This window comes from Budorcas taxicolor, chromosome 6 (genome assembly GCF_023091745.1).
Source record: "Budorcas taxicolor isolate Tak-1 chromosome 6, Takin1.1, whole genome shotgun sequence".
Taxonomy (NCBI): Eukaryota; Metazoa; Chordata; class Mammalia; order Artiodactyla; family Bovidae; genus Budorcas; species Budorcas taxicolor.
The window spans coordinates 90,660,945-90,681,397 of record NC_068915.1 but is presented as its reverse complement, the minus strand read 5'-3'; the positions used below and the strand labels follow the sequence as shown (position 1 = coordinate 90,681,397).

The 20,453-nt window shown below is 34.7% G+C and overlaps 1 protein-coding gene across 2 annotated transcripts in view; it reads right to left on the bottom strand.

The window, feature by feature from the left end:
• Positions 1–20,453, bottom strand: part of USO1 (USO1 vesicle transport factor) — a 75,504-nt gene that overhangs the window by 28,156 nt on the left and 26,895 nt on the right. For both annotated transcript variants that reach the window (XM_052641890.1, XM_052641891.1), the window contains exons 5-8: positions 9,472–9,572; positions 8,972–9,074; positions 8,570–8,625; positions 4,233–4,353 (exon numbers count right to left, since the gene is read on the bottom strand). In XM_052641890.1, the coding sequence (XP_052497850.1) occupies positions 4,233–4,353; positions 8,570–8,625; positions 8,972–9,074; positions 9,472–9,572 (381 nt within the window). The remainder of the gene's footprint in view (positions 1–4,232; positions 4,354–8,569; positions 8,626–8,971; positions 9,075–9,471; positions 9,573–20,453) is intronic.

Sequence of the window (20,453 nt, the reverse complement as noted above, 5' to 3'; positions counted from 1 at the left end):
TTATGTACCCACCATTACAGTGTCACATAGAATAGATTCACTGCTCTAAAAATCCTGTGATCCACCTATTCATTCCTCTTTCTTTTCTTCAAGACTCACTCATGATAAAAACTCTTAGCAAAAATCAGAGTTAAAGGTGAAACATCAACATTCTCATTAAAGTCAGCAATTATTCTAACACTGTATTAAAGATTCTACTGGGCTTCCCTGGTGGCTCAGATGGTAAAGAATCTGCCTGGAATGCAGAAGACCTGGGTTCGATCCCTGGGTCAGGAAGATCCTCTGGAGAATGAAACAGCAACCCACTCCAGTATTCTTGCCTAGAGATCCCAAGAACAGAGGAACCCGGCAGGCTACAGTCAATGGGGTTGCAAGAGCTGGACACCACTTAGCGACTAAACCACCATAAAGATCCTAGTCTGTGTGATGAGAGAAAGAGGACAAGAAAATTGGTACAAGAAATGAAAGAAAGAAAACAGGATTACACTATTTGTGGAAGACATCGTATCTACACAGAAGGTCCAATGAGAACTAATGATTCAATAAGATAATTGGATTCAAAATCAATATATAAAAAATCAAATAGCAGCCATTTGAAAGTGTAATTAAAAAGAAAGATCCCATTCATATGTAACAAAAAGTACAAGATGCCTAGGAATGAACCTAATTAAAAAAAGGTATATAACTCTTGTGTTTAAAATTATAAACATTACTGAAAGAGATAAAAAGACGACTTGAATAGATTAAAAGATATACCTGGGTTCATGGAGAGAAAACGTCAATGATGATTCTCTTTAATCTTTAAACTCTGTATATGTTCAATAAATATTCCAACTGGGATTTTCAGACAACTTGACTAGCTATTAAGTTTCACTTAAATGAAGAATAAAGAAAACAGACACTAAGACAAATTATGAAGAGGGCCAAGACAGGAAATTCTTTCAATATTCTAATAGGAGATTATTATGAAGCTTTAGTAATTAAGAAAGTATGGTTTTAGTGCAGAACTAGACAAACACTAATGGAATAGAAAAGAGAACTCAGAAAGACCTTCACATGTATGAAATTTGATTAGAAATCTTATACCATCATTCAAAAGAAAATCTCTATTAATTAAATGCAAAAGGCAAATTTTTAAAGCCTTTAGTACAAGAAAGTGATGGAAACTCTTTTTATGACCATGAGATAGAGATAGATTTCTTAAACAAAACCCAAAAGCATAAACTATAAAAAAATCTAACATGATTATATTAAAATTTTAAACTTTAATAGAAACACTATAAACAGACTAAGAGAAAATAACTAAAACTTGTATAATCAACAAATGATTAGTGTCCAGAATATATAAGAGGTTCCAAGTAATCAACTGGAAATGGAAAAATGATCTTATATAAAAATGGGCAAGAAGGTAATTCAGAGGGTTCAAGGATATACAAAAATAGACAGTGACTATACTGCAGATGGTGATTGCAGCCATGAAACTAAAAGACACTTACTGCTTGGAAGGAAAGTTATGACCAACCTAGATAGCATATTCAAAAGCAGAGACATTGCTTTGCCAACAACGGTCCATCTAGTCAAGGCTATGGGCTTCCCTGGTGGCTCAGAGGTTAAAGCATCTGCCTGCAATGCGGGAGACCTGGGTTTGATCCCTGAGTCAGGAAGATCCCCTGGAGAAGGAAATGGCAACCGACTCCAGTATTCTTGCCTGGAGAATCCCATGGATGGAGGAGCTTGGTGGGCTATAGTCCGATTCTTTGTGACTCTTTGGGGTCACAAAGAGTCGGACATGACTGAGCAGCTTCACTTCACAGTCAAGGCTATGGTTTTTCCAGTGGTCATGTATGGATGTGAGAGTTGGACTGTGAAGAAAGCTGAGCGCCGAAGAATTGATGCTTTTGAACTGTGGTGCTGGAAAAGATTCTTGGAAGTCCCATGGACTGAAATGTGATCAAACCAGTCAATTCTAAAGGAAATCAATCCTGAATATTCACTGGAAGAACTGAAGCTAGAGCTAAAGCTCCAATACTTTGGTCACCTGATGTAAAGAGCTGACTCATAGGAAAAGACCCTGATGCTGGGAAAGACTGAGGGCAGGAGAAGTGGTGACAGAGGATGAGATGGTTGGATGCAGCAACTCAACAAACACGAGTTTGAGCAAACTCTGGGGCATAGTGAAAGACAGGAAGCCTGGCATGCTACAGTCCACAGGGTCACAGAGTCAGACATGACAGTGACTGAACAACAACATACCCATGAAAATATGCTTAATCTCAGTATTAATTTAAGTAATGAAATAAAATCTCAGTAAGATAACTCTCTTTCTTTGCATGTGCGCTCAGTCCATGTCTGACTCTTTGCAACCCTGTGGACTATAGCCCGCCAGGCTCCTCTATCTGTTGGAGAGAATACTGGAGTGGGTTGCCACTTCCTTCTCCAGGGAATCTTCCTTACCCAGAGATTGAACCTGTGTCTCCTGCATTACAGGTGGATTCTTTACTTGCTGAACCATTGGGGAAGCCCTAAGTAACTCATCCAATCTTTTCTGCTTATCTAATTTTGTTTCATCTATATTCTAATGACCCAAATCTTTATCACCTGCATGGCCCTGCCCTCCAGATTAGTGAGCCTACTCTCAACCATACTATGGTACTTACTAACTCCAGTTCAGTGAATGCAAATATACTCATTTGTCTCCTCTGACTCTGGTGCTAGGTTTTTTCGATCAATTTCTCACTAAAAATATCTAAAAATGCTGAACTAACAAAAACAAGTCTAAGAGCAATGAAGTGACAGTACAGCAGGCTAAAACTGACAAGAAAATGGTATCTACACAGCTAGCTAAGTATAAAAATGCCTTTTGGCTGGTGGTACATTTCTTGATTTTGATAAATCTAAACTTTTCATTTTGATAGTCTCATGGGACAGAAGGAAAATAAATCAAAGCCAAGGGTATACACAAGGTAGGCAAGAAATCTAACAGAAAACTCTTCATCTAATAAACCAGAACCTCAAAAGGACATATCCCCAGGGGGCAAACAGTGAAAAGTTAACCAGTACTCATAGATTGGCCTGGGTTTGCCTTGCCTGATGGTCCAGGAAATGTCAAGCCTTCAATCGGGAATAAGGTGATCCCACATAAACTGCAACCCCAGGGCTTGCCAAAGACAAACACATTTTCTATGCAAGAAATTACCTTCATCCTAGGATTCAAATTCCTGTAACTAATTCTCTTAAGTACGACACAAAACACAGTAAAAGAAAGCCACGTACACAAAAAACATTGTACCATGTGTAAAAACCAGCAGAGCAAAGTACCACCAAGACTTAAAATACTGGGATTATCAGAGACCATAAAATAATTGTTTCTTACATTTAAAGAAATGAAAAGATAAATTGAAAATATATACAGAAAAAAGAAAAGTGAAAGTGAAGTCACTCAGTCGTGTCTGACTCTTTGCGACCCCATGGACTGTATAGCCTAACAGGCTCCTCAGTCCATGGGATTTTCCAGGCAAGAATACTGGAGTGGGTTGCCATTTCCTTCTCCAGGGGATCTTCCAGACCCAGGGATCGAACCCAGGTCTCCCGCATTGTAGGCACACGCTTCACCGTCTGAGCTACCCAGAGAAGCTCCATACAGAAAAAAGGAAGTTGTAAAAAAATTACCTAGCAAATTTGCCAAAGTACCAGACAGAACTTATAGAAAGGAAAAATTTTAAACTCAATGATACATGCAAAAGCTGATCAAATACAGGTGAAGAGAGAATTGGTGAAATAGGAAATAGATCAGAAGAAATAATCCAGAAGAAACTCTGGAAAGATAAAAAGACAGAAAAAATAGACGAGAATGTATGATGATAAGGTGAGAATCTAGTCAGATGTCAGAGAACTGACTCTGAGTTTAGGAAGATTTCAAAACACGTGACAAAGCAGTATTGGAAGAGCGATAGCTGAGATTTCCAGAAATGAGGAAAGACACCAACAGATTCTGAAAGTCTAAGAAATATTAAGCAGGATAAATAAAAAGAAATCTATACTCAACAAACCACAGAGGAAGAAAGAAAGACTATAAAGCATCCATCCTCCCTCAGGAAAGCCTCTTTCAACATCTAACAAAACAACAAAAAAAGGCATAAGCCCTCCTTTCTCCCTTCAGTTGCATTCCTCAGAAGTTAACAATTCAATGAGAGCAAAAGGAACCTTCTCAAATCAATCTCTTCATACTATACCTCCATCACTGTTCCCCTCCTCTGTAATAATGTCCAGTAGTCTCTCAAAAGCATTTTCAAAAGCAACAATTTTCTGGATTGCTCCATTGCTTCTTGTTAGTGCCTGTAGTAGTAAGACGCCCTTATGGAGAAGAAAGATAATGTTGAGTGCAATACAACTTTTTAAAGACATTTAAAGATTACTTTAAAAATCACAGAGATTTAGAAGTGGCAGGAATTTTACAAGTCCAACTCCTTTGCTTTATAGATATGGAAAAAAAGGATACAGAAGGTGAGCAATTTGCCTCCCTAAACTATACAGACTTCAAAAGACAGACCCCCTGACTAGAATCCATGTCTAGCAATTCCTAATTCAGTTCCTTTTTTCACCACTCAATTACAAATATACAACAATTCTTGCACATTCATCAGTCTATATTACATAGTTTTCACTGTGGTCTAAGAGAGCTGAACATGATTTTATCTATTTCAGTAATGCCTCTGTATGGACTTCACAACAGTAACAGTAAGAAACTGTGAAATCAATAATATAAGTCAATAAACATCACCACATTCTAGCAGGGAAAGTTCAACTATTCTTGTAATTATTCAGCCTGCAAATTCTCCAGATTTAATTCTAAAAGTTGACAGGTGGGAAAAAAAAAGGAAGGATGAGAATTCATATCTCATGACTGGCATGTCTAGTACAAAACAATTCTCTGTAGTCTTTGATTATGATTTTTAGTTTTACTCAGTTCCTATTGAGCCAGATTTAGTTTATATATCTGCAACCACTTAATCATTCAAGAAAAACTGTTAACCATTTCTGCTTATTTCACTATCAAACAAGAATTTTACGAGTTCACAGGGAGTCTAAAAATATCATAATGGTCAAAGAGATAGAAAATATTTAATGAAAAAAGCAGATATTACTTAGAGGAAGAGGAATAGCAACTAATTCAAAAGTGCCTAAGAGGCCAATTAGCTGTTGGCTGTCCATACTTGGCAGGTCAGTATTCATACAAGACAAAAAATGCCCAGAGCCTTATTGCACTTTTCCTACTCATCTTTCTGACTGTCCACTCTCAACATTAATATGAGAGAGAAAGAGAAAGTGGTTATATCAAATTCTCCTACTTAATGAGTTTAACGGCTAACAAAGGAGGAAGAAATACAGTGGAAGAACACTAAGGCTATGAATTAGACACAGTGGGTTTTTTAAAGTTCTGGTTACTGCTTGTGCAACTTGAAGCAAATTACATAAATTCTGTGTGTAATTTATACAATGTAAGTCTCAGTACACCCATGTGTAAAACGAGGATGGTATCTTTGTCAGAGGGTTTTAATGAGGACTAAAGGAAATAAAATAGCCCCTACAGAGCCCAAGTTTTCACTACATATCAGTTTCTTTCATCTATTATGAGAAGTATTCCTCTATTCAAACATATCCACTAAAATGTTATTGAAAATCAAAGTATACACTCATTGGTCATTGAAAGTAAGTGGGCACCAATTCCTGACTTTAAAAACTGGTAATTAAAGGGATTTATCAATTTATCCTTTCTTTCATGTATGAATTGTAATTCAGGGTAATAAAATACACTGTTCCATGAAGTAAACTTCCTCTTTGAGGAAGATTACAGCTGAATAAATGTGAAAGAATGACAAGTTCTAGAAATAATTTTGAAACTCTTAACAAAATAACTGGTTCAGGCAATGTTCATTAATGAATGATAGGCTATAATGGACGAAAGGATCCATGCAGGGATCCGAATGTGATCACCTGAATCAAATCCACTGATCATACCAGTGAGACAGCCAGGTATTTCATTTCCTGTTGTGTTGCAAACTGCATCACCCAGGGGACATCAAAGCAAAGAGGTGAACCAAACCCTAATCAAGGCCTTTAGAAAAGTAACAGACATTAACAATCAAATGTAATGAGAGAACCTTGTCTGGATCCTGATTTGCAAACCAACTGTGAAAGACATTTATGAGAGAAATGGGAAACTTGAGTACAGAATAGTTATCGTATTTAAACTGAGGGCTAAGACAAACTTGTTATCTCATTGTATGTGATAATTGCATTGTAGTTATATAAGGAAACACATACACACTACATGTATACTGAAGTATGCAGTAGTGAAATTATACAGAAATAGTGAAATCAGACAGGTTGATTCTTTTTAAATATTTCAGTTAAAAATAAAGGAGAAGAAATAAATTTAAAAAAATAAAGGAGAACGGTAGATGAAGCAAGTATAAAATCTTGAAAATTAAGGGGTTTAGGGGATGGGTTTGTCTGTGTTTTCTCTACTTTTGTGTGTGCTTACATTTCTCATAAGAATAAACTAAAGAATGCAATTACAGACTATCACTTAGAAGTGAGCTGGTACCTAGAGTTTTCTCAACCTTTCTCACTAATTTTTAAGCACTAACTTGAATAAATATGATATTTCAGTGCACCTATGAAAAATGACTAACTAATTCTCTAAATCCAGATCAAAATCAATTTTTCAAATACAGAACAAACTGAGACTAAAAATCTTTACCAATAGGCTCCCTGAGAGATTTAGTCATGTTGGTAACTATCACTGAATGCAATGAGAAATATTAAAAAGAAAGAAAAGAAGGAAATCAAAGTTTTAAAAGGATGAAGAAAGAAAACAATACAAAAGAGCGAGGGGAAGCAGTATACTATTCTAGGCAGTCACAGGGTGCCACTAGTGACCGCCAGGGTGCCGGTTAGTTTCTTCTGATTGCTATATGGTATAATACGCTGCTTACTACATAACACTCAATAGTAAGTATGCACAAAAAAATCAAATGAATTTGTTAAACCACAGGAAAGATGGCTGTAAAACTCCAAAATCTAAGAAACATTATAGCAAAAATATAACTTAATCCCTAATTGTAAAATCAATGAAAACCAACATAAATAGAGAATAATTTTATCTGTCTCAAATAGAAACAGGAAAAAAGGTTAGAAGTAGGAAAAAAGAAAAACACTACATAGTTAAAAGAAGTGCTGTATTTAAAAACCAAGATAATGCAGTTATATACACACACAAATTATATCTGAAAATGAAAGTAAATGATAATAATACTAATAACAACATAGGAAGAGAGAATTTCTTTATTAATTGCTTTGTATGTATGTAATAATTCTTTATTAATTGGTATGTATCTTATTTGAACTGAGGACCAAGAAAGGAGCGGAATAACAAATTTGGGTTTAAGACACATAGTAGTATTTTAGTCAAGAAAAGACACTCAAAATTCCTAATAGGTACACAATTCTTTATTAAGGAATAAAAAAATGTCCTCAGAAACCAATAAATTTTAGAGCAATTTTCCTCCAATTAAAAAATAAATTAAAAAAATAAAAAAGCCCTTCTTACGAGTTTTATTACTATATTATTTCATCACTTATAATACTGCATTCACATACATACTACAAAGTTTTAAATACAAAACTAAAAATACTATCTATATGGATAAGAAGTCAAGAGCACTTCAGTTTTGTCTTTGCTTTGCCATGAACCAGTTGTGAGACCAAGAACAATCCAAATGGTATTTATTAGCACTTAAGATGAGGAAGGAACAAGGCTGGGTGCCACAAATACAAAGATCTTAAGACATCCCTAACAAAGAATAAGTCACTTGGTTTCTGTGCATCCTGGGTCTCTCAGTGTGAATATGGAGACTAAATTAGTTTGATAAGATCTCCTAGCTCTAAAGTTTAATTTTAAAGATTTTTCCAATTGCCATCTAAAGTAATGTGGTTTGGTCAAGTTGTAGATAACAGAAAAAAACGGTCAAGCAGCAAAACAGTACTGCATCAAAACAAAACAGTACAGGTCAACATAAAATACTCAAATGTATGCAAATATTAAAACAAATCAGAATGAAGAATTAACTCCAGAGCAAATCATGTGAGTTAAATAGAGATTACAAGGAAAATCCTTTGAAATATATTCAATCAATTAAGGGTGGAGAGTTCAAATGCAGCACTTTGTTAAGTTTATGCAGTTCAATGTCTAGGGATGCTTCCTGTACTCTCTCTGGAGACACAGTTTGGGGTCAGTACAACCTTTCAGAAAAAGATGGAAGAAATCCTAATCTTATAGAAGGCATAAATTCGAATAGCAAAATCATCTGTCTAACCAAAATACTGAATAGGCAGAAAACAAAGAAATAATGGGGCCTTGTATATAACTTTAAAAGGTCTAAACCATTAACCCAATTTTCCAAATCTAATTTCTTATAACTCTGAAAAAGGGTCAACAAAGATTTCATTTGCAAAGAGAGAATAAAAGCTGCATATTCTTAGGCTTAAAAAAAAAAATTTAACTTACATCATTACGTATAACTTCCCTGGAATCTGCTAGTAAGTCCATCAATCTTGAAACACCTAGAACATATAACCATGTGTAAAACACTGGCAGATCAAAAATACCAATAGTGATTCAAATTATAAACAATTTATTAACACATCATTTCAGTTATAAAAGTGATCCTTACTTTTATTTTCTTGTTATTTTGTTTTTTGTTTGTTTGTTTTGTTTTTTATAATCCTCACTTAGAAAAAAAATTTTTTTTTGCCTTGTCATGAGGCATGTGGGATGTTAGATCCCTGACCAGGGATAGAACCTACACCCCTTGCATTCAAAGTGCAGAGTCTTAACCACTAGACTGCCAGAGAAGTCCGTGATCCTCACTTTTAAATCAAAATAATATAAGGAAGATGAGTCACTTACCCATGGGACTGACTAAAATAATCTGCTGAACCTGAGGCCCTAGTTGTTTTAAAAGAGAAGTAAGAAGCTTCACACCAGGCCAGCGGACATGGAAATCAAACTCCTACAATATAAGAATTTGAAATATTTAACATCTGTAATTCATATTTTCAAGAAAAACTTTTTTTTTCAATTAGTAGTATGGTACCAAAAACTATAAGCAAACAAAAAGAGTTTAGCAAACTTTAAAAAAGTAATTTAAGAAATAAAAAGAAAAGTTATAAATGATCAAACCGATTAAACTATTACTGACTAGATATAGTTGTACTTTGTAAAAATGGAAACAAGCAAGGCACTATTTGAAGAGATTATTTAGGTCTTAAACATGTGAACCTCTTGCAACGATACAACAAATTTCACTATCTTAAAAAGGAACATATGTATTGCTTCCTCAATAACACCCAAAAGGGCAACAAAAGAAGTTTATTAAGATGACAAAAACAACAAAGTTCTTTACATACCTCCAATAAAGATAAGAGAAGAGTGACATTTTCTTGCTGCTTAATGAAAATTTCTGTAAACTGGCTTCCCAAATCCTCACTCTGTCTTGTGGAGTTTTCTTCTGTAACATTCAAAGATAAAGTACTTGAACATGATGCTTTATTATTTTAAAGTATCTGTTTTGCTGAAGATGCTAAGCAGAAACGATAATTTTCTTGGAACAGTGTGGCTGGAAGTGGTATCACGATTATGCTGGAAGGACATATCCCTAAAATTACTTTCAGTGTCATTTAAATAAATGTTTATTCTTTAAATGTTTATGATATTCAAAGAAAATGTATTTAGATCTCCACATTTTCTCAAGGTCATTTTTAGGTTAAACTTCTAATTAGAGTACAAGGGAACTTACTGGGGTGATGAAAATATTCTATCTCAAATGTGATACTGGATACTGGTTACGCTACCATATACATTTGACCAAACACACAGGACTATACAACCCCTAAGAATAAATTTTAATGGACGTAAATCATACCCCAAAATCCCCTCCCCGAAAAAGATTACTTAACACACAGTCCTTGCTGACTCTTAGTCTCTTAGTATTACTGAGTTAAATAATTTAATTTTAAAGTTAAACCAAACATCTAAAGATTCTTCAGTATCTTTTTCAAAAAAATTAACACATACATCCTAGAAAGTTATTTGGCAGTAAAACCAGAATTTGCATGTAATTTTTCATTCATTTTTTTAAAGATTTTATATTTGTCCTTAAGATGTAATTCTTTATCCGTTGTTTCAATGTACTCTGTCAAAAAAAATAAAGGGTCACTAAAAACTGAGACAACAACTGCCAAAGCAAATTAGCATTTAAAATCTGCCTACCCTATAAATGCAATATAGAGATGGCAAATACACTACTCCCATCCGCTCACCTATTCCAGACACACCCATTCCTTTTCCACATATTGCTCCAGGCAGTGACTACAGACAATGGAGTTGGCAGTCAAGATCAAGCATATTTATTATCTCTCAAATTGTTCCTTATTCAAATGTTAGGTTTTAATATTAATATACTTTAGAAATAGAAAAAACACAGCAGACCAAAAAAGCAAGACAATCCAACACTGATAGTGATAATCTCATTATTTGAAGAGAAAAGAAAGAGACCAAAGTAGAAAACAAAAGTTTTCACAAAGTTATTAATATAACCTAATTTTCTAGCATATTAATTAATATGCTGGGTTCATCCTTCAGAAATCCTAATAAATATGTCTCTTATCATCTTTTCTTATCAGTAGAAGAATTCACTGTTTCTGAACCTTAAAACTATATTACTAAAATATACTTTACTTTTAAAAGGACTAGTCTGGCTGTGCTAAGAAGATGCCAAGGGAAGGAGGGAAATAATAGGCAGTTCATTTAGAAGGCAATAATCGAGGTAAGCAGTGAAGGTGGCTTAGAGAGTGGTCATAATTCTCATGAAAACAGAAGGAACAGGATTTGTTGGCATATTCCTTAGAGGAGTGTGAAAAGGGGAGAAAAATAAAAGGAAGAGTGATTCTAAGGTTTCAGCCTGAAGAAGTGGAAGGATGGCACTGCCACTTACTGAAGATTGCAAACACTGGAAGAAGTAAGCTGACAATACATAGAGAACCAGAGGTTTAGTTTTGAATGTGTTCAGTTTGAGGCACATAAAAACTTGAGTGGGGTTATCAATCAACTGGATAAATGAAAGCATAACTGTTAGTGGATAGGTTTGGGTTGGACATATATATTAGAATGGTAAACATAAAAATGGTTATAGTCATAAGACTGGATGATAAAGGGCATCTACAAAAACCATAGCTAACATCAGAACTTAATGGTAAAAGATTGAATGATTTTCACTTAAGATGAGGAAAAAGGCAAGAATATCCACTTTCACCAATTCTAATCAACATCATACGGGAGTTCTTAGTGTCACAGGGCGGAAAAGGAATAAAAGGCATACGGGCTAAAAACAAAGAAGTGAATTGTACTTATGCTTGTCTATGTAGAAAATCCTATGGAATCTACAAAAAACCTATTAGAGAGTGAGTTTAGCAAAGTTTCTGAATAAAACGCCAATATACAAAATTAATGGCATTTCCTATATATTGATGATAAAAAACTAGAAATTCAAAATTTAAAAAATAGCACTAATTAGGAGTGCCAGAAAGGATTAAAGACTTAGGGGTAAATCTGATAAAAGATGTATAAAATCTATATACTTTGAAAACTCCAAAATGGTGATGAGAGAAATTAAGATTTAAATAATATACACTCTGCATTCCTGTATTATTGTTGTTATTTAGTTGCTAAGTAGTGTCTGACTCTCTTGTGACCCCATGGACTGTAGCCCACCAGGCTCCTCTGTCCATGGGATTTCCTAGGCAAGAACACTGGAATGGGTTGCCATTTCCTTCTACAGGGGATCGTCCCAATCCAGCATCTCCTACATTTGTAGGCGGATTCTTTATCAATAAGCCACCAGGGAAAAGCTTTTGTATTAGAAGGCTCAAGATTGTTAAAATTATCAGTTTACTCTCATATCAATCTCCAGATTTAATGGAATCCCAATCAAAATATCAATAAGCTTTTTTTAGGTAGAAATTGACAAACTGCTTCTAAAATTGATATGGGAGTGTTAAGGACCAAAAAGAGCCAAAATAATTTTGAGAAAGAACAAAGTTGGAGGACTTACACTGGTAAAGATTTACTATAAAGATAAGAGTAACCAACAGGGGCTTCCCAGGTGGCGCAGGGGTAAAGAATTCACCTGCCAATACAGAAGACACAGAGACACAAGTTAGATCCCTGGGTCAGGAAGATCCCCTGGAGTAGGAAATGGCAGCCAACTCCAGTATTCGTGCCTGGAACATTCCACGGACAGAGGAGCCTGGCAGGCTACAGTCCAGGAGGTTGCAAAGAGCTGGACACGACTGAGCATATTCACACGCACAGTAACCAATACCATGTCATGCAGGCAATATGAAAGACACAGAGACCAACAGAATAGTAAGTCTAGTAACAGACCCATTGGTTCGCAGACCTAATTACAAGAGTTAAAACTATACAACTTTTAAAAGAAACCACAGGAGAAAATTTTAATGATTTTAGGTTTGGTAAAGATTTCATAAATAGGAAAAAAAAAGGTTTCATAAATAGGAAACAAAAGGCCCAAATTATATAAGAAAAATAATCAATAAACTGGAATTAATGAAAATTAAAAATTCTGCTCTTCAAAATACGTTAGGAAAATAAAAAGGCTCGAAGACTGAGAGAAAGTATTTGTGAAACATATATCACAAGGGCTTTTATCTAGAATATATACAGAACTCTTACAAACTGAAGTATAAGAAGACAATCGAGTAAAAGAAAAAAGAACAAGGGATCTGAATAAACATGTCACCAAAGAAAGTAAAAGGGCTTCCCTGATAGCTCAGTTGGTAATGAATTCACCTGCAATGCAGGAGACCCTGGTTCAATTCCTGGATCGGGAAGATCCCCTGGAGAAGGGAAAGGCTACCCACTCCAGTATTCTGGCCTGGAAAATTCCATGAACTGTATGGTCCATGGGGCTGCAAAGAGTTGGACACGACTGAGCGACTTTCACTTCACTTCACAGAAAGTATATGGGTTGCAAATAGCCACATGAAAAACTGTCAATATAATTATTTATTATGAAAATATAAATCAAAACTACCATGAGATACTGTTTCACGTCCATCAGAACCGCTAAAATTTAAAAAGATAGAAAGAATTGGACAGGATGCGGAGGAAATAGAATTCTTATACACTGCCAGTGGGAATGTTAAATGGTATAACTACTTTGAAATACAGTCTGGTTATTTCTTGTAAAGGTAAACATACATCTACTCTATCACTTAGCTAATCTATTCTTAAGTATTTGCTCAACAGAAATGAAAATATATGTCCACAAAAAGACTTGTACATGGAAGCTTCACGGGTAACAGCTAAAAACTTGGACAAACAATCCAAACGCTCACCAACAAGGGAAGGGATTAACATATTGTTATATATTCATACAACAGCAATAAAAAAAGGATTAAACTCTAGATACTCACTATGAATGAAACTCAGAATAATTGTGCTGAGTGAAAGAAGCCAGACCAAAATAAACCAAAAAGAGTATATATTGTATGATCTTATTTACATAAAAATTCCAGGAAAATGCAAATAATCTACAGTAATCACAGATCTATGATTAAATGGGGCTAGAAGGAGGAATTGATTACGAACAAGCACAAAGAAACTTGGGTATGTTCATTATTTTGGTGGTAGTGATGGTTTCATGGGTTTGTACATATGTCAAAATTCATCAAACTGTATATTTACACATTTATTATATTTTAATTATAATTCAATAAAGTTGTGTGTGGGAGGAAAAAATTTAATTGGAGACATCAAGTTAAATATTTGAATATACATATATGGATATCAGTGGAGAGGTCTGGGCTGGACATACATATTTGAGAGGCAGGCATCCAGACTGTACTTGAAGTCACAAGCCTAGATGAGGCTACCGAAGGAAAAAATAGAGAAGGAAAGAAATCCATGCCCTGGGACATTCCAATGTTAAAGACTGGCGAGAAAAGAAAGAAAACAACAAATGAGACAAAGAAAAAGTAGCCCAGTGAGATCGGAAGAAAATTAGGGAGACTGAGAAATGAATGAAGAAGTGTTTCAAGGAGAAAGGAGCAATTACCTGTCAAATACTATCTCTGAACTTAACATGACTGAGAAATAAAGTAGCACTGCTAACACAGGCAGAATTTGTTTATGAACAGAATGGCTAGCGTGTGTGGTGTGGTCAGACACTTTTCTGAAAGGCAGTAAAGTGAAAAGAAAGCTCACAAAGGTTTTAAGTGAGACTGATTATACCCATATTCATCCATTTAGTAACATTACTTTGGGCAAAGAGCCCTACTGTATCAAGCTTCAGATTCCTTACTTGTAAAATGGGAACAGTTTTCTTTTACACAGGGTTTCCCTTGAGGATCTGAAGTAACTAAAACATCTAGCACAGTGTTTGGTGAATAATAAGTGCTCAGTAACAGTAACAACATGGTCATCATCATCCCTAACACAGGATTTCTCAACCTTGGCACCACTGACAATGACATTGTTGTGAGAGGCTCCCCAAGCATTGCAAGATGTTTAGCAGCACCCGTGGCCTTTACCCACAAGATGCCAATTGCAATTCATTACAGTTACTCAAGTTGGGACAACCAGACACGTCTCCAGAGGTTGACAAATGTCCTTCAGGTGGCAGGAGGGGCCGAACTGCCCTTAAGAACCACAGTCCTAAGATTTGTAACATACTATATATCTACATGCATTGATATTATCAAGTTTTCTTTTTTTCGGTCAGTTTCTCGACCAGGGATCCAATCTGGGCCCTTGGCAGTGAAAGTGTGGACCACCAGGGAATTCCCTCAAGTTTCACTGGACCACCAGGGAATTCCCTCAAGTTTCAAAATTATACAGAACATAACAATCTTCTTTTAATGATTCAAAAAAATTTTCAGATTCTTATAAGGTTACTATCAATGAGTATTATACCAAGATGCAAGAGATGTCTAAGAAGAAGTATAACCTATGATATTCCCAGAAACATGCTTATCTGTAAACAAATCCTGTCACTGATATTTTACCTTGTATCTTTCTCGTAAAAGTTATATGCAATCTACTAAAATAAGTAGTTATTTGAGTTCATGATTGATTGGATGCCAAATAAACTTGTTTCATTTTTTTTAAACATTAGTGAACAATTTTTTCTCCTTTTAGTTCAATTTTTTAGATTAATGGTGGCTTCAGAAGAATTGCCTAGGTAAGCGGTATTATTTCCATTGAAATACTTCCATTATTTCAGGGAAAACAGGTCAAGGACGACATGAAGGGATTAAAAAAACTACATTTGAAAGCGATCATCATGTTACTGCATAATTATTATGTCAAGGGTACTAAATTAAAGGGGCAAAGGCTTGATGCAAAAAAGGCCTAATAAAATCATAAGGAAGTCTAATACTCAAACATAACTCGCATAGACTCAAGGGACAATATCTATCACTGATCTGCTTAAAAGAGTTTCTGCTGTTCCTTTGGGAGCAGATAAAATCCTGTGCCCTGATTATTCACACATCTCTGAAAGTAAAATTCTGCATGGTACATTGTGGTTTTCAATACTCAAAGCTGAATTTATCTACAGAGTTGGAAAAAAACTCAGACTAGGTAAGTAGCAGGAACTGCACTCCCTTTCCATTTTATTTGCAAGGTGATGTGATGATGGGAAGGGAGATAACAAAGAAACTGGGAAAGATATGAGAATTTGGAAGCTAATAAAACCTTTTGAAGATCTCCCTCTTTAGAATCAGCTATGAAAAACAGCCCTGATTCCCATGGTATGGTAAATGCCCTTTATCCCATAAAATTTCACAAGGTTTGCTGGGCTAATGAGTCTATCTTGTTTATAGCTACCCTGGAACCCTAACAAACCATGGCTATGTGGGGGATGGTACCAAGAACAAATACTTAGCCAAAATCTACAGATAAAAAAAGCAAAGAAAACTGTGCAAAAAGTGGCCCACACATGTCAAGAGAAAAACTCCATATACATGAGAAATGTTGAAAAGGCAAGTAGCTTAACTGTCTCCCCCTTAGAACTGTTTCCTTCTAAGAGAGTATTAATACAATCACGGCAATCCAATGACCTTATTGTGATGCTTTGAAGGTTATTTTACATTTGCATATTTTCATATTTATTACATGAAAGCACACTGGGGTATATAAGTAACAATGTTTTTGAAATATAATTTATTTTAAAATGGTTTTTATGAGTGCTGTGAATATAGTAGAGAATATAAACTCAACTACAGGGACAAGACAGTAATGCACATGAATGAAGCAGGCCAGGTGTAAGACTATAAGGAGGATGGAGACTATGTGTTTGTCTAAGGAAAGCAGCAGTTACTCAGCTCCAAATGACTGCTGCCATGGGACAGTGCAGGCCCAGGTGTCATCAGTCTTCAGACTTTTTTAGCAGTTCAAAATCTAAAAAGCGATATCAAAGTACCCCATTTTTAATGTTAGCGACTTGTTTATTATTTAAAATACTAAGTGGTCAAACAACCTTTCATGTAAGACAGACAATGCCCTTGGTCCCAAAGACTGTGACCTCTAGAGAAGGGTTCAAAATAAAATAAAAGTCAATGGAATTTGGGGGACTTCCCTGGCGCTCCAGTAGTTAAGAGGAGTCCATGCTTCCACTGCAGGGTGCATGGGTTTGATATCTGGCCAGGCAACTAAGATCCCACATGCCACAGAGTGCAGCCAAAAAAAAAGATTGACATTTGGGAGAATATTCAAACTTATAAGTTAATCTTAAAATGAAGGGAGGAAAACCAAACACAGATTTGATGGATTCTTCCTATGAAATATTTTTATGTGGACAAATGCAAATAACCAAGCTGTAGGTTTGTTTAAGTCTTGGTTAGTATTTCTCAAAATCCAGGATTGCGTGGCATGTGTTAACAGGTATCTCATGAAAGCAAGCACAGGTACACAAACATATCTGGATTAAACAAAACTGAATAGGCTCCTTTTTGCAGAATTCTCAATATTTTCTACACTAATGTAAATTTTGTGACATTTCAGAGGGAGATATAGTATGTTATGGTTAACTACAGACACCTTTTAATACAGAGAACTCTAGAACTTTTGTGCTATACTATAAGGAACACAAGTTTAACCGAAGAAAAAGTTTAATTTAGTGTAGGCATTGAGCACAAGCTAATAACTTAGCAAGAAGTAGATTTAATACTATACCTGCAATTTATTCTGTAGCTATACTCTATAAAATACTATAGCTTAGCAGTATATAATTAAGATCTATGTTTTGAATTGAACTAGTAAAGTATGAGCCTGTTCCAAGGATCTATTGTTCCTTCTGATTTAATATTAACTAAAAAAGTGTTAGTGAGATGTACTCTACTTCCTTCAAGTTACAGTCATAAGACAGTGCTTCTAGATTTTAATGAAGAGTCCCACAAAAATTTGCTAAGTGATTAAAGTAACATACAAAGCTATTTTGATGTAGAAGTTAGTCAAGCTAAAACTACAACACTAATTATATCTAAAGATTGTAAAACAAAACTATATTCATGAAATACTACGTTTTTATAAGTAGGCAAAAGAATGAAACATGTAAACAATCCCTTTTCATCCAATATAATTATTTAAAAATTTCCAGAGTTAAGTCTATTTTTTAACATCCTATAGGTTATGCACTATTTGGTATACTTATTATAACTTGTAAAAGTAAATATCCCTTTGTTGTTGTTTAGTGATTAAGTCATGTCTGACTCTGTTGCGACCCTATGGACTGTAGCCCGCCAGGCTCCTCTGTCCATGGGATTCCCCAGGCAAGAATACTAGAGTGGGTTGCCATTTCCTTCTAAAGGGGATGTTCCCACCCAGGGATTGAACCCCAGTCTCATGCACTGGCAGGCAGATTGTCTGCCACCAGGGAATCCCAAATGAAAAATTAAGAACAAAATGACCTTTTGAAATTATAGTGAAAATAAACCTAAGACAGGCATATCAAATTAAAGATTGCTTTTTAAAAAGTCCATATAAACCTCTGGAAACATTTCACACCTATTTACGTGGCTTTTAACTAAATATGTATATACACATTTACTCTTCAAATGTATTTACAGTTGTGTTCTTCCCAGTTATTTATACAATATTAAAAAACATTTCTGGACCTTCTCGTTGAAACTCCACATTGAGTTCATAATCCGTATTATGGAGGACAAAAGAGATATTCTGGTAAAAGTAGTTATAACTCAGAGTGAGGGAATACCAAGTAATCTTTTACACTGTGGTCAATTAGTGAAAGAAGCAGACCTATACTTTTAAACATCTGTCTGCTTTTCTGATTATTAAATCAGAAAACTATGGAATTCAAAAAAACGTATAAAAAATTTGTTACCCTATTTAGTAGACAATATTATGTAAATTATCTATCTCTGGGGTTTCTCTTTAGTAAAGAGAAAAATATTACCTACCTCACAGTTTGCTAACAGGATCAAATAAGATAATGGACATAAAAGCACTGTAAAATTTAAACTCTATAAACAGGACGAAACAATAATAGTACTACTCAACAAGGACACAGCATTTTCGCAAGAGTCAAGGCATATTAATTAATTAGGCAGTCAATATTCTCTACTTTGAAACAAGGGGTTCAAATTTCACAAAAGGTAATGTTATATAGCTTAAAAGTTAGTTTCTTTGTTAGCTTTTTGTTAGGTTTAGGAAATTTTGTCCCATTTTAAACCTACTTTAGATGAGGATTTTTTTTTCTTCATTTTAAAAAGTTAAGGATCTCAGGAAAAATAGTAAAACAAAAAAAGTGTGGTTACTTTAAATTAACTATGAGGAAAAAAGAATCAATGTTAAAAAGTAAATGGAAATTGAATCAGACCACTAGAAAAAAGGCAATATTGGTGAGTTTTATAAATTAATATTAAAAAATGTCAGTAACCAGGCCTTGTGCATGCATAATTTTAAAGGGACAATATCAACATATAAGTATTCTCTGAACTGGAATACCTTCCAGTTCTTCTTGAATATAGGTAAAATTTATATGTATACATGTATATATATGTATACATATTCAAATATTATTTTTATTTTTAAATAAACTGGCTCAAAAATTCCCCCTGGAAACACATAAGAAGTAATTCTAATAAACTGTCCTACCAGAGAAAAAACTTTAATTTCGTTAAAATATGTACTAGAATATTTTCTGTGTCCTGGACAATAAGTAATTTAGTAGTCATAGAAATGATAAATAATAAGATTATAAAATATTCCTTTTTAATGAAGGAATTCTTATATATTAAAATAAATCTCAAGATTTTTTTTTTACCAGCCAGAAGAAACTCACTTGACAGTGTCCTTTTATATTATCAGAAATTATGCCTAAAAGCATCATGCATATTAAATGCAATCTTTTACCTTCAACATCATCTGAAAAGGTAGACAAAATAAATAAAAGTGGGTGATAAAACTTCTTTATGTAGTAGTATTCACAATAAAATAAATACGAGCTTAAAAACATCAAATAAGCAATATCATTTCTTAAGGGAAGCACTTCATACTCATTTTACTCAAATATTTTAGATATTCTAATAGATATAGCATGTGCTATATATGCAGAGTTATGAGACATATTTACCAATAAATTGAAGGATTATTAAAATAACTACAATGAAGTTGAATTCATTTTAAAATGAAGTTCATTATGTCCACTAAGAAATATCTTTTAATGAAGCAGTAAAGAGAAAGTATCAATAATAGAATTGAAGGCCCTATTTCTCAGTATCTAGATTTCTAAAAATTGACTCAGGCTATTAGCCTAAGTTCATATTTTAATCTTTCCTAGAAAAAAATGACTCCACTATTGTAGTTTCTAGAATTGTTTACCTGGTTTCATCCAAAGAATCACTTTTTAGATGGTAAATTAAAAATAAGGAGCCCAAATATATTAAACAGAAGCAAAAAAATGGACTTAAACATCACTAGATTATGAATTTATAACAAAGGAAAATCACCTGCTGCTGCTGCTAAGTCGCTTCAGTCGTGTCCGACTCTGTGCGACCCCAGAGACGGCAGCCCACCAGGCTCCCCCGTCCCTGGGATTCTCCAGGCAAGAACACTGGAGTGGGTTGCCATTTCCTTCTCCAATGCATGAAAGTGAAAAGGGAAAGTGAAGTCGCTTAGTCGTGTCCGACTAGTAGCGACCCCATGGACTGCAGCCTACCAGGCTCCTCCGTCCATGGGATTTTCCAGGCAAGGGTACTGGAGTGGGGTGCCATTGCTTTCTCCAGGAAAATCACCTAATTGATGCTAAACAGTTTCTTAAAAACACAAAAATTATAAAAAAAAAGAGCGA